This window comes from Rhipicephalus microplus, chromosome 9 (assembly GCF_043290135.1).
Source record: "Rhipicephalus microplus isolate Deutch F79 chromosome 9, USDA_Rmic, whole genome shotgun sequence".
Taxonomy (NCBI): Eukaryota; Metazoa; Arthropoda; class Arachnida; order Ixodida; family Ixodidae; genus Rhipicephalus; species Rhipicephalus microplus.
This window is the reverse complement of record NC_134708.1, coordinates 41,336,012-41,349,143: the sequence shown is the minus strand read 5'-3', so window position 1 is coordinate 41,349,143 and position 13,132 is coordinate 41,336,012. Positions and strand designations below refer to the sequence as shown.

General features: G+C 47.5%; 1 protein-coding gene across 1 annotated transcript; it reads right to left on the bottom strand.

Moving 5' to 3' along the window:
• Nucleotides 1-1,407: 1,407 nt before the first annotated feature.
• On the bottom strand, nt 1,408-13,094 carry LOC119163740 (E3 ubiquitin-protein ligase RNF217). Its single transcript, XM_037415805.2, has one exon. The coding sequence runs from the start codon at nt 12,980-12,982 to the stop codon at nt 11,450-11,452; it is 1,533 nt and encodes a 510-aa protein (XP_037271702.2). The 5' UTR covers nt 12,983-13,094; the 3' UTR covers nt 1,408-11,449.
• Nucleotides 13,095-13,132: the final 38 nt, after the last annotated feature.

Genomic DNA, 13,132 nt, shown 5'->3' with positions numbered 1-13,132 from the left:
TGCTTTCCTGTAGACTTATATAAGAAACATTCTTGAACAAAGCATGTACTTTGTTTGCACAAGCCTAACTGCTTTTCCTAAAGATTAACGTGTCCGATGGCTTGATCAATGAAGTGGTGGGTTCACTGAGGCAGATACAGTTGAATTAAAGGGTGATTCCAAAATGTCTTTGCTTCACTTTCACTCTGGGGCAAAGGGCGAAATCGCTCGCATTAAGTCTAGGACTATTCGGGTAGTTGCTGGTCCTGTCATGCCTGTGAATTCGGTTCTCGTCGAAATGCGCACCGCCATTACCACTTAAGACGGAGAGACAGATGAGCTGTGGTGACGCTCGCACAGTTAAAACATCACACGGCTTTGTCGTCGCAACAATGAATGTACATTTCAAGAAAAACGTTGCAGACTGACGTCATGAACTTCTTGCTGCACAACTTCTGGCGGCGTACTTACAGAATGTGCCGGTGATAGCCACTGGATACTTCAACGCTAATGTGTTTCGACGTGAAAACGAAGGGTTTGTCACGTTTCTCGATACTGAACTTGGGCTTCACTTGCTCTCGGACGTCACGCAGTCAAATACATCTGTTTAGTTATTGTGGTTACTACATTACTGTCAATTCAAGCACAATCAGCCCGGTTCACTACATTTCGTATGGTTTCTAAATCTGGCTTTACTTCGTATAACAGTCCGATATGTTGCTATCACGTTCATTTCTTCTGCCTTGTGCCGAAAATGACTTTTTTCGTACTAGATACTGATCTAATGTGAGTTTCTTTTTTTCTCTCTGCAGGCGCTGATCACGGCTTCTCATGTGACCCTCCCTCAGTGGTCTTGTGGCTAAGGTACTCGGATGCTGACCCGCAGGTCGCGGGATCTAATCCCTGCAGCGGCGGTTGCATTCTCGATGGAGGCGAAAATGCTGTAGGCCCATGTGCTGAGATTTGCGTGCACGTTAAAGAACCCCGGCAGTTGGTCGAAATTTCCGGAACCCTCCACTACGGCGTCTCTCATAATCTAATAATGATTTTGGGACGTTAAACCCCACATATCAATCATTCATCAACGGCTTCTCATATGACCCTGAGCTGTTGCAAAATTAAGAGTATATTCAGAATTTCGATTTAGGTGGAGGGGTGTTTTGGGAGCGCTGATGGCCATGCAAAAGCACTCTCGCCAAACTGACGCTGAATTTCTTATTTTTATTTAACGCCACACTGATTCTTTCATTCACACAAGTGGATGGCCCACGACACTGAAAATATTCCAAAATGTTCTCCGATACACAAGCAAAACTAAGCCCGCAGCTCTTACGTGCTGCGTATAGGAGCAGCTGTTGCTCGGTGAAGGGGGCTTCTAAGCACCTGTCACGTGCCCACGACAGGCCCACGAAATGAGGCGATGCACAGTTTCAATATAACACCAGCTCTCTTTATTTTCAGCACTTTCATCACTTCAGTATTCCGCAACACGTACACAGACCACGCAAACAACCTGTAAGACAAGGAAAAGTACAAACGAGATGTTGCGTGCACTCTTTACTTTTCAACACATGCGCGGAATAACAGAGTGTCAGCCCGGCCCGCGGACTTGCACACACACCTGTCTCGAATCATGCGCACTGAACCGTTTTCTTTACACCCTAAGAAGAGAGACAGTTTAGAATGACGTCATGACATTCTGCGAAACCTAACTCCTCGAAAATCCAAATCTGCGAGATATGACGTGTCAGGGAACCCAAAGGATTTGGGTAACATCGCCATTTCGCGTAGTTCTCCCTACAGAGCTGACATCACCGTTGGTACATGCCAGCCCTTTGTTACACCCTTTGCTTGAGTGCGACTACTTCTCCGAACCAAGTCGCCTTTGAGGTACTATAAGCGTTTTATACCATATCGATCCTATTCTAGAAGCTATAGTACACGCGAAAAACACTCCCTCAGCATTCCAAGGGTGTAAAGAAAAGATTCAGCGCACATCGCATGTACACGTCCGCCCCAAAACGTAAAACGGGAGCATCCGTGCGCTTAAAGCGATACAGCCCGGAAAGCGTGGGGGTTCGAGCTCCGGTTAGCAGATTCAACCCCACACTCGCATATATACATGTCGAAACAATGCAACCCGCTTGTGCACACAACTGGACGTCAACCACTAGTGCCATTCATAATCAAAAGTGTGGGCCTTACTGCATCACCTACACGAGTGGTTCCGTGCAGTAGGCCAAGCTCCACCATCTTTTACACAGCTACTAGAACTTGAAATGCAGTGTATCATGGTCCAAAGGGACTACAAAAGCGATCGCATATGGAGCTAATCACAAAGAAACAGCCCCTTCTAACATACTACCGTGCCTCCCTGGGTGTTTCGATCCCCATGACATTTCTGAAATTAATGCGGGACTTTCTTGTAAAAAATAAAAATAAAGAGTAGTCGCTGCACTCAGCCCTACTGCATTTGCATTAATCTATACACCGAGCAATTGATATTTGCTCGCGCATAAATCATAATTAAGCTTCGGACGCTAAAGCCAAGAACGTGTAAGGACAACTCTAGACGTGAACATCGAATGACTCGCATTCCGCCGCCAACTCACTACGCAAGTGCGCCAGTCTTTTGTGGGAACATCCATCGCCAGATAGCAGTTCGGGAACGAACATGAGAAACGGTTTTACAAACGCAGCGAACTTGAAAACTCAACCGAACCTTCTTTTCCTCAATCGTTTTCCCAGCCTCGACATTCAGCCATTCCGGTCGCATTGAAACACCTCTCGCTCGTTGCTCGATACGTCTCATTAGTGGCGACAAGCTCTCCCACGCTACGATATCAGGATATATTATTCTTCATTTTTCCCACCTCACAACAAAAGCTGCATGCTATACAAGGTGGCGAACTGGGAAGCCAGCCAAGACCTACCCCTGTTTCTTCCAACCAGAGCAGCAACGTGGTTGCATGCAGTCGTACAAGCTCGTACGCTTCCCAGAAGAAACGTGCTGAAGTTTAATTTCACATTTACCAATGTTCTCACAGAGAAGGGATGTAATGCGACACTGCTGGCATTTATAAACGCTAGAATCGTACGTAAAGTCATCATCAGATACTTCCAGCAAAGCAAGACGCATGCGCTAGAAGTACGCCTCGAACAATTCATTGAGCGGGATCTCCGGTTAGATGAAATAACCTCTCTCATTACGTACGTAACAGGCTGCAAAATCTAGCTACGCCATTGTTACCAAGACGGGGAGAGTGGTAGAAGAGCTGCAAGGGCTCAATTAGTTCGTTTCGAGAAATGGACTGACGGCAACGGAAAATGATCACGTAACGCAAAAATAAAAACGTTTCGCAAGCGGCCGCAGCATGTCCGCCACAACATAAAATGACGAAAAAGACGCCGAACAAACGTGTTGCCAGATTACACCGCAACCCCGCAAAATTCGGTATTCGAAGTCCCGCAAATGAGACGATCGTGTTTTCAACGGCCATTTCCAGCATGGGCTTAGTGTACGGTACTCGATAAAAAATTAAGAACCGGAGCGACATTGGAGTATACGAGCATCGTGAAGGCCGAGCTAAGACTTACGGAAAGAGATGAACAATGACAGGATGTCGACTGTTGTCTGCAGGGTTTCTCAATTCAGAAAGTTTGCGAAATGATTTATCTGAGCGAGTGTCTTCATCTGCACGAACGTCATTAGATATAGAATTTCGACAACTCTGCTAACAGATGAAGAGATATAAAGACGTACGCACTATGCCGTGAGAAGTGCTTCAGGAGCGATTGGACAGGCTCAACAACTGACGTCTATGTGCCAAGTGAAACGGTTCGACGTCAGCTCCTATCGCAGTGATTAGAGAAAGTATGTTTTTGCAAAGACATCATTGGTTTAACCTCACTTGAAGTGTGTCGTTTGTTTGTATTTTATCTATTGTCGCTGTCGAAACGAATGCGATTTCCCACCCAGGCGAAGGAGTCTGCCCGTCTCCCACAACCACTTACTTCTCAAAACAAACGACAAGTTGCAGAAGTAGCCAAATACGACCAAGGCACTGGAGGCCATGAATTACGCTTGTTGAATCTACAGCAATTAAATCCCACTCAGTGGTCGACACCGTAAAATGAGCCAAATGGGCCTTCGAAAAAACGATTTAAGACTCACCGCCCGAAATTCAACATTCAAACTCTGCAAACTGGTCCCTACTTAACGATCGTTCTCCTAATGTCCTCCCCCCTCTCCCTGAGATGTGAATTCTGCGCTTTCGTTTGAATATGACGCAGATGTAGAGGCGATTACATTTCCTTGTCCTAAAGACTACGTATTTTGGCTCAAAGCCTAGAAACTTCTATACGGACAAACGGCTTACGCAAAAAAAAAAAATGCTTCCTCCTGCAGTTCGAAGAAAAAGCTACTTGCCAACAAATGACATTAAAGCACGCTTAATGGGTATATCGCCATTTGACGGTTTTTTGTACCCATTCCCGCAGTTCAAAAGGAGAAGTTCCACAGAGAAACGAGTGCCAGGAACGCAAATCGCGCAAGTTAGGCGGGATATAATAAATTATCAAGAATTGCAAAAAAAAAGAGAGAAAGGAAAACAAGGCTAACATGACACGTCTCTGTCATTAAAATCTTGCTACATGGCCACATCCACGCGCTCACGCCAGTTCGCGTTTCTCAAGGCGACGCAATTCGCCCCCCGAAAAGTCTCCTCTCTCCGCCGGCCTTTAGAATAGGAGAAAGTGGGGTAAAGTCTTATCCACGAATCAAGATGTAGCCCAACATAACCAAGCATGGGCATTCTAACATTTTCATGGTGATGAAGGGACCCGTACGGGGCCTGAAACGCCTATTCTTGTTCGTTTTAATTTTTACCCTGGCGAATATATGTCTATTCCACAAAAGATGTGGGCCATAACCTCCACAAGCACACGACACGGTCTCCCAAGCACGGCCACTTCAATTCGGGACTCGTCTTCAAGTAAAGAGATGCGAGTTGCTTTAGCTGTTAAAGGCCCAAGCATCTCGAAAAAGCGTCCTTGACCCACCTCCAAAAGAGGGCAGCTAGCCGTACATAGTTACACGGGCTGCTAGTGTCGTCCGCAGTCCTGAATAATACACGCGGGAAAAGTTTACAAGCAGTCGCGAGTGAGGGCGGTCAGGGTACAGCATGTTTTGAACAAGACGTCAGCTTCTCGCCTTGTGAAACGTCTTCTGGACGCCACGGCGGTTAACCTCAAGGAAACGCGAAGGTCTGCAGATTTCATCAATTCCATCTGGTAAACATGCATCAAGACCTTTCTAAACAGCTGAAATGACGGTAACATGAATGCAAGCAAGCTGTTCATAAGAAGGTCGGAGGATCTGAGTACTTATATATGGAGAAAAAAAAAGTCAGTTAAAGAAATCAGCCAAATATTGATGATCGCTAGTTCCCTGCAGCCGCGGATAAGGCAGTAGCCAACGGCCACTTGACAGAACCTAGCTGACCGTAGCAGGACTACTTTTCCCGCCAAAAACATTTAAGAACAACCTGAAAAACGTCAAATTTTGGAAACTGCGTAGCGTTTAACAATTTTAACAAGAGTTGATAAAAAACGAACAGACAGCGGCACATGTATGGTGCGACAGCCTTAGCCGAGGAGGTGTAAAGAGACACCCATATTTCTGCAAAGAAACGTGTTAAGAAAGTACGGAAAAGACCGATGAGGTACACACGAAGTATAGTTCAACACCTGGGAATGGCAGTAGTTACACAAGTCCAGTTGTATTGCACAAGCGGGTTTACACTCAAACATCCAACAATTCAACGCTTTCTCCGGCCACACATCATCGTCTCTTTTACCTCGCTGTCGTGTTCCCGACAATAAATATGCGCAAATAAATAGCATCACAAAAAGAGCACACACTGTTCAACCTTTATCACATAAAAAACAGGCATACAACGAAATACCCAGAGAAGTCACGTAGAGGAAACGGCAAGCAAAACAAAAGTGACAAGAAGTATGCACATAGATTACATGGAATGGCAGCAGTTTGATATTCACACATATTAGATAAACACGCTGTAAAGATCAACATCGATTAGATCTTAGGACGAGATGGGGGAAACAGAATAATACAACACATCACGGGTAGTCGTCAACGTACAGTTGAACCCGCAATAACGAACCCGGATAATACGAATTGTCCTCTACATCGAACAGGCAAAGCATACTGATCGATACCCAACTGAAATAACGTTATCGCAACGGGGTCTTGCTATATTGATATCGATGCATCCGCTGCCAGCGCAATAACGTCATAAAACTTAATAAACTTAACTGCAGCAGTTCGCAAAGTGAACGACTCTTCGAGACAAACCGATAAACGAGCCATACGTTACATGTATGCATTAGCGCTACTGCTCACAGTTACGTCTTCAGTTAAGTCAATTTTATTTCACAGATTCTATTCTCCACTTAGAAGGACAGGCTTATGCATAACGAAACCATCCCGAAAGTTCGTTAGAGTAGGTTACGAGCAAAATTGGGTACATCGAAGTACGCAATACAGCGAATCATTCCGTTTTGCACGTTTTCGTTTTAACCGGGTTCAACTGTACGCCAGGCGAGAAGTATGGGGCTCGACCCGGGTGGCGCGACGTCGCCCTGGTCGAGCCCCAACGTTGCCAACTTCGCACGTGTATAACAGTGAAAGCAGCCCAGCATGGCGATTAGGCAGGTCGTCATCACATATATTTAAAAGTGTCAAGAAAGGAACTTTAGTTCTGAAAGATCACCAACCGCTAGAAATGCAAAGAACCATTATAGTAGAATCCCCCCCCCCATCCCCCCAACGTTTACATCCTCAATTACCGCTTAACGCAACTTTTCCAATGTTCTGTTTTTTTACAAAGTCTGACAAAGTGCTCTCTCATCGAAGATTGGTGAACGAGGCGCGGAACTCTTACGAGAAACCCAAAGATCAATAACTTCCTTTTTCTTCCTCTGTCTATCGATTCAATGGCTTACAACAAACCACTATCAAGCGCATCTTTCTTCTCTTTTTTTTTTTTAGATATTGAAACGTTGAAATTGGTTTTCGCATCGCTTCTGGATGCCAGTTTGTTTTAGATTATAAAGCTTTATTCGGCGTTATATAGGTCTCGTACAAGTATCTTCTTCTGACGGCTCTGATATTGCAGCTCGCATTTAATTCGAGTTAGTACGACAGTAATTTCCTTCTTTCCCCGCCAATTTTTAGAGTATATGGCGGGAGCATCGCGAGAACCCATGCCAAAGCTCAACGAAAGGCAGAGTCGAACAAATACGTGTCGGCCCTCAGCATTGAGTAGCCTAATCTCCGACGTAAGTTAGAAGCGTCTAAACTTTTCGTGGATGATCAGGAATCATTAGTCTATCGACCGACAGTGCAAAGGAGTCAGCCATAAAATATGAAATTACGTAAGGAACTGCAAACGCCCCGCTGCGGCCGAGAGCGGTCATCACGCAATCGGAAATCAATGTTCTATTCTTCGTGCCTGATGCGCTCGCTGGCGCGTATCGAAAAAAAAAAGCGCTTAATGGAGTATCGATTCCATTCACTGCCTCAAGCCACCCATTGACTTCCGCACGCCTCGACTTTCATTGTGCTGTTTTTTTTTTTTTTCACGACAGAAACATCAGCAAGAGGTGTAGCACCAGCTCCTCGGAGAGTTGTAAGGGAACAGTAGATGTTATATAACGTTCAAGCAGAGTAGAAACAGCGCAATGCCTTAATTTACTCCTTTTCAAGTTCCCTTGTAATAGAATTTCTTACGCCTGCTGGTATAGCACTGGAATGCCAAGTCTACCATAAAGAAAGGAGAATTTTATGTTGGACACACACTCACAAATCAGTGTTAAGGGCCCAGATTACGCTTGGAAAGGAAGCCCGTACGCAGAAATCGAAGCATTTCAGCGAGGTGACGTTAACCCGAGAGGGTGACATGAAATGACCTCACCTTTTTGAATTTTTCACCTAATCATTTTCACTGTTTTAGTCGAAACTACAAACTCAAATGCCTGAAATGAACTGTGATTGCAGCGGCAACTCTGGAAAATCGCGCGGATGCTGAAGTACGCCTTCGTTACGTAATCTGAAGATGCACAATCGACATAATTTGCTGGAAAAAAATGTTCTGCATAATACTAACACAGGAGCTTGGTAGAAGTCGGCCCATACGTATAGGATACAACAGCGCAAATGAGCTGCTCTCCACCCTGCATATTGGTTTCCGACACTGGTCGTATACTACAGCATCTTGTACATTTAACCACATATCACATTGATTATTTTCCAGTTAGCGAAGTTTGCTACATGAATCGGGAAACTTGGAAAAGCAAGCATTCTAGGCCCGTAACTCACGCGATGTACCAACCAAGCAAGATTCCGGTTAAATCGCAGCACTTCCGTAACCAACTATGTCAGAAGAAAAAAAAAAAGAAGCTCACAAAACACTCGAATATCGCACAGAAACCCACAGCTGACTGTCAATGGGGCGCAAGAATCGGTGGCGCTATAATCAGAACGCCGAGATTGTCGAGCGCGGAGGAGGAAGTGATAAAGACATCTTCCAGGGAGACCGTGCCACGGCCGATGCCCCAAGGTAACGGAGCAACCAGGAAGGGCTGCCCCAGAACTCGAGGTCATTGGGTGTAGAAAGAAAAAACAAAACGAAAGGACAATGCCATCGGTCGCGACCTCAACGAGTAGCCAACTTCCCATTCAATGACGGCCAACCAAATTAGTCCGCGCATCGCAGCTATGAAAGCCGATTCGTATACCCTGCCGGAAAGGTGCTTCAAAGAAAAAGAGTAATCGACTCCAATCTATGCACCGTGCACTATCGGTGTAGGATTTGCAGACATGGGTTTTGCAAGACGACTGCATCTCCGTCCTCTCTGCTTTGCAAGGTCTTGTAACCTATTAGCAGCTCAGACACAACAAACGATGTGGACTGTAGATGTCGAAACTCATCATGCCCGCAAAACATGTTGACTGCCCCAAGGTTCCAGGTTCACCAGCAGGCGGTAATCCTCGCGAATTCAAGTGCCCACGCGGGTCTGACAGGTCCATCAGAGTTCTTTGAGCAAACTGAAAAGAGAAGTTTGTTTGCCGTGGGGTTTGCCAACGTACGAATTGGTTGCAAAAGTCAAAAGAGGGAGTGCTCAGACGGGCAATCAGGCGCGGCATTCAAGGGTTGAAACTTTGGCGTGAAAGAGCTCGCAACGTGCGCTTTTTTCACGCTGCGTGAAGCACACGCTACGCGAAGAAGTACCGACCCGTAGGACACGCACCAAAGAATGGAACCACAACATACTCTAAACGATGCAAGCAGACGACGATTGCCCACGATCACGAACCCCTGCTTGCTTTCTTACATAAAGGTTGTTCGAGACGCTTGGCTAATAGTTTCACCAACCATTTTCATTTTTTATAATTACGTCTAATGATTAGTTATCTCCTCCAGGCACCACTCAAAAACCGGTGGCGAGAAAAAGTCTCAGAGAGCACGATAGCGGCTTTGTGTTCAAAAAAATAAAAGTGTCTAAGAAACGAGCACTGCCAGGGACAGTGGGCCAGTAAAGGTCGTGAAGAGTCCGGGGGAAAACACTGAAAAGGCTTATATGAAATTCATCGAGACTTCATAGAACAGCGTGTCAAGCGGATAGGAAAGGAGACGGTTGGTAAATCCTATAGCCATAGCACCAAGATCAGAAAGTAGCGAAGCGCAAAAACTGGCTTACCGACGTTTAAACAACTGAGGCTGAGTAAGGAGTGAGTGGGTTTGAGGACTAGCGGCAAAGGTCAAGTTGGCCACTCTCCCTCCAGCGTATAACGCACACGTTCGTGCGTCATGATTATACCGAATTATTTCAACGTCTGCTGTGGTACAACAATGTGTGCCTCCATGCTCATTTACGACGTTCGCATTACAGCACGGCTGACGTGGCGCACACTGTTATACAATTAATCTTCTGTTGATGTAATGTACAATAGTTTTCACAAACAACGCACGGAGCATGGCGTGTCAGATATACAATCACAGATGCTGAAAAGCTAAAGCACTACAGTTGTCTATTGATATACAAACTTTCGATACGTGGTACTAGTGTAAGTTGATCGCATTTGAGGGTATGATGATACACAAACACACATACAGTGCAAAAAAAGTTTGAACACACCATAGCTGATCAACAACTATATCATCATCTCGACGACAACCCCCCAAGGTTCCGTGACATCTACCCAGGGGTGTCAACACATCCGGGAAAATGATTAAACATAGGATAGCTGACAACGAACCACGAACATCCAAGTCTCTCACGGAGAGCAGAGTGTCTTAAAAGTCTATACTAACACCACTGACAAAGCTGTAACAGTTAACATAGACCAAGAAAAAAAAAACATTTCCCCATAGCGCTACGTTAAGTAACGAAATCCCTAGAGTGACGTAGGAAAGGCATGACTCGAGGTCTCAGCATGTCACCGCAGAATTATATTTGAAATGTGAATAATGAAAAAAAAATCGTCTTCTGCTCAGCAGAAAGTAGCACTTCTCACTAAAACTATCACTTCTAGCAATACTCACGCTGCCAACATCCCAACAACGACGTCTTTGTAAGCACCACTCAGAACGAACTGCAATTTTACTCGAAGGCATGCCAAGGTAGGAAGACATTTGTTCCAAACCCCCGCTAAGGGATAGAGTGTGGCATATTTTGCAACTTGGTCATACAACATTAAAAAAATGTTATAATGAACTGTACTTTGCGGTAAAAAAGAACAATAGTTTTTGAGAAAATTATACAGGCTTGCCGAATAGTATGAATTTCACATCAAACATGATGGAATGCAACACAATGAATTTGCAAGAACTTAGAAACGATCCTTACTAACTACTAACACGGCCATAACTGACTGCTCCTTGTAGTGGTTTCTAAGGGCCATGGGAATACGCGAACATCGTCTCAAGTCATAGGAGGATCTTCTTCATTATCCACGAAACCTGTCCCGTAAACTGGCAGCAAGAATAATGTTAACGCCATGCAGCAGTCTCAACAAGCATCGTGAACAGGTTGCACGGTACAACGACAAGTTTTACTACGGCCTACAGCTCACGAGAAGCGGAAGGCGGGACTCCGCAGCAAAGGGGCGATCGAAACAAACTATGACATTTCGCGAGAGACTTCATCGGAGCTCAGCGTGAGGTGCTGCGATCGATCGAGTGAGACGCCTTCCGCCAAGACCAGCAGGTGCTCGCGCGAATACAGGTTTCCATGTTTCTGTGCTTTCGGTATTGTAAGATCATCAGTTAAGCGTAGCCATTACCACATCAGCATCCATCGAGTCCGTAACAAGGCTTGCGTAAAGAAAAAAAAAACGAAAAAACAAGGAGGGGGTGGGTGGTCACACATAGAGGTGACGAACGACTCACGAGAAACAGACCAGGCGCGGCGTCGAGTCATTCTCAAGGTTGACCGACTTCTTGACGTTGTGGTAGCGTTGGACTAGCCGCAGTCCCCCGTAGACGGGAAAAGCGAACGCACCCACACCGACCACGACGACACCTGCGCACAGTGCCAGGACCCCGACTATGGGCGCGGCGACTAGCTTGCCGCCGAAAACGGCACCGCGGACCATCTTACGCTGCAGGGGCTTGTCAGCCTTGTAGCGGAACTTGCAGCCGAACACGCTAAGCTTGCTGTAGTGGTCGCCGAAAAACTTGAGCTGCCGAAACCGATCGCCGCACCGGTAGCAGAAGTGGGTCTTGCAGCGAGCGCAGTGCATGTGGTCGCAGCCGGTGATGCGCTGGATGAAAATCTTGCACTTGGGACAGCGCTGCGCGTTCACCTGGCCGTGGGCCGTGGTACGGGCCCAAGCCTTGAGAAGCCGGTCGCCCTTGCGGAATTGGCGGCAGCTAAGGCCCTCGTGCCAGGGCGCGTGGCAAGCGTAGCACCAGGAGCCGTCGCAGGCGGCGCACTTGAGAGGCTGGTTGTCGGGTTTGGGAAGTCGGGTGACGTGGTTGCAGTGGGGGCACGTCTTTGTCGAGACGTTGGCCGTCACCAGGAGACGGTGGAAGTGGTCCTTCGAGTCGGCGGGAAGTCGAGCGCTGATCTCGTCCCGCGAGACGAACTGGTGACAGCGAACGTTGCAGCACTCGATCTGGATGTTGTTCTGTCGCACCCGGGACGCGTAGTAGCGTTTCAGGCACGGCGTGCAGGCGGGGAAATTACAGCAGGGTCGCCTGTACAAGGGTACAGTCTCTAGGCAGATGCCGCACTCGGCGATGCCCCAGGGTCCAACGGTGAAGTGAGGTTCGGGTTCCTCACCTCCGGGCATTGAGGACATGGAGGCCAGCTCGGCGATGTGCTCGTGACGCAGCAGTACGGGGCCTCCGTTGCCGTCCAGGCCTGCCTCGAAGAGGCGCAGCACCTCGCGGAGTAGAGCGTCGTGGTCGCAGTCCGTAGGTGGATGATCACCGGTGCTATTCGACGATGAAGACGACGATGACGACGACGACGAAGAACGAATAGTAGAGCAAGTCGACGCCGAGGACGCGCTAGCGGTGTCGACGCTGCTACGCCGTCGGTAGTGCGGCTGGGCAGTCTGTGGCTGTTGCTGGCGGCCCGACGCGTAGCGCTCGGGATCGGAGTTTGGGTGGTTGCGGCCCAGCTGCGGACATTCGGGCCCAAACGAGAGGAAGAAGCACTCGAGAATGAAGCGTAGCTGCTCCAGATCGGCGGTGCGGACGCGGTTCTTGATCCTGGGTACGCCGTTGAAAGCGGTCGTCGAGCTGCGGCGGTGATGGCCTACGTCCGAGCAGGCGCGACGAGGAGCGAGCTCCATGGCGATCGACTTGCCGCCGCGCGAGAGTTCGTGCCTCTTTTCGGCGGACGTTGCTCGGTCCCGATGAACGGCGACGTTGGAAGGCGGTGAAGACGGTGACGGCATCGTGGTCGCCATCAGCGAAGCATCACTTATCCGACGACACCCTTGCGAGGGGATTCAACAACACCGCGTCCTCACACGGCAACGAGTAACTGACATGTAAACACAGCGCGATGCTGCGGGCTGACCCATTCAACCTGCAGCAGTTCGAGAGAGAGAGCGAGA

Coding starts and splice junctions, on each gene's coding strand:
- LOC119163740 (XM_037415805.2), bottom strand. CDS start 12,982: ATGGCGACCACGATGCCGTCACCGTCTTCACCGCCTTCCAACGTCGCC.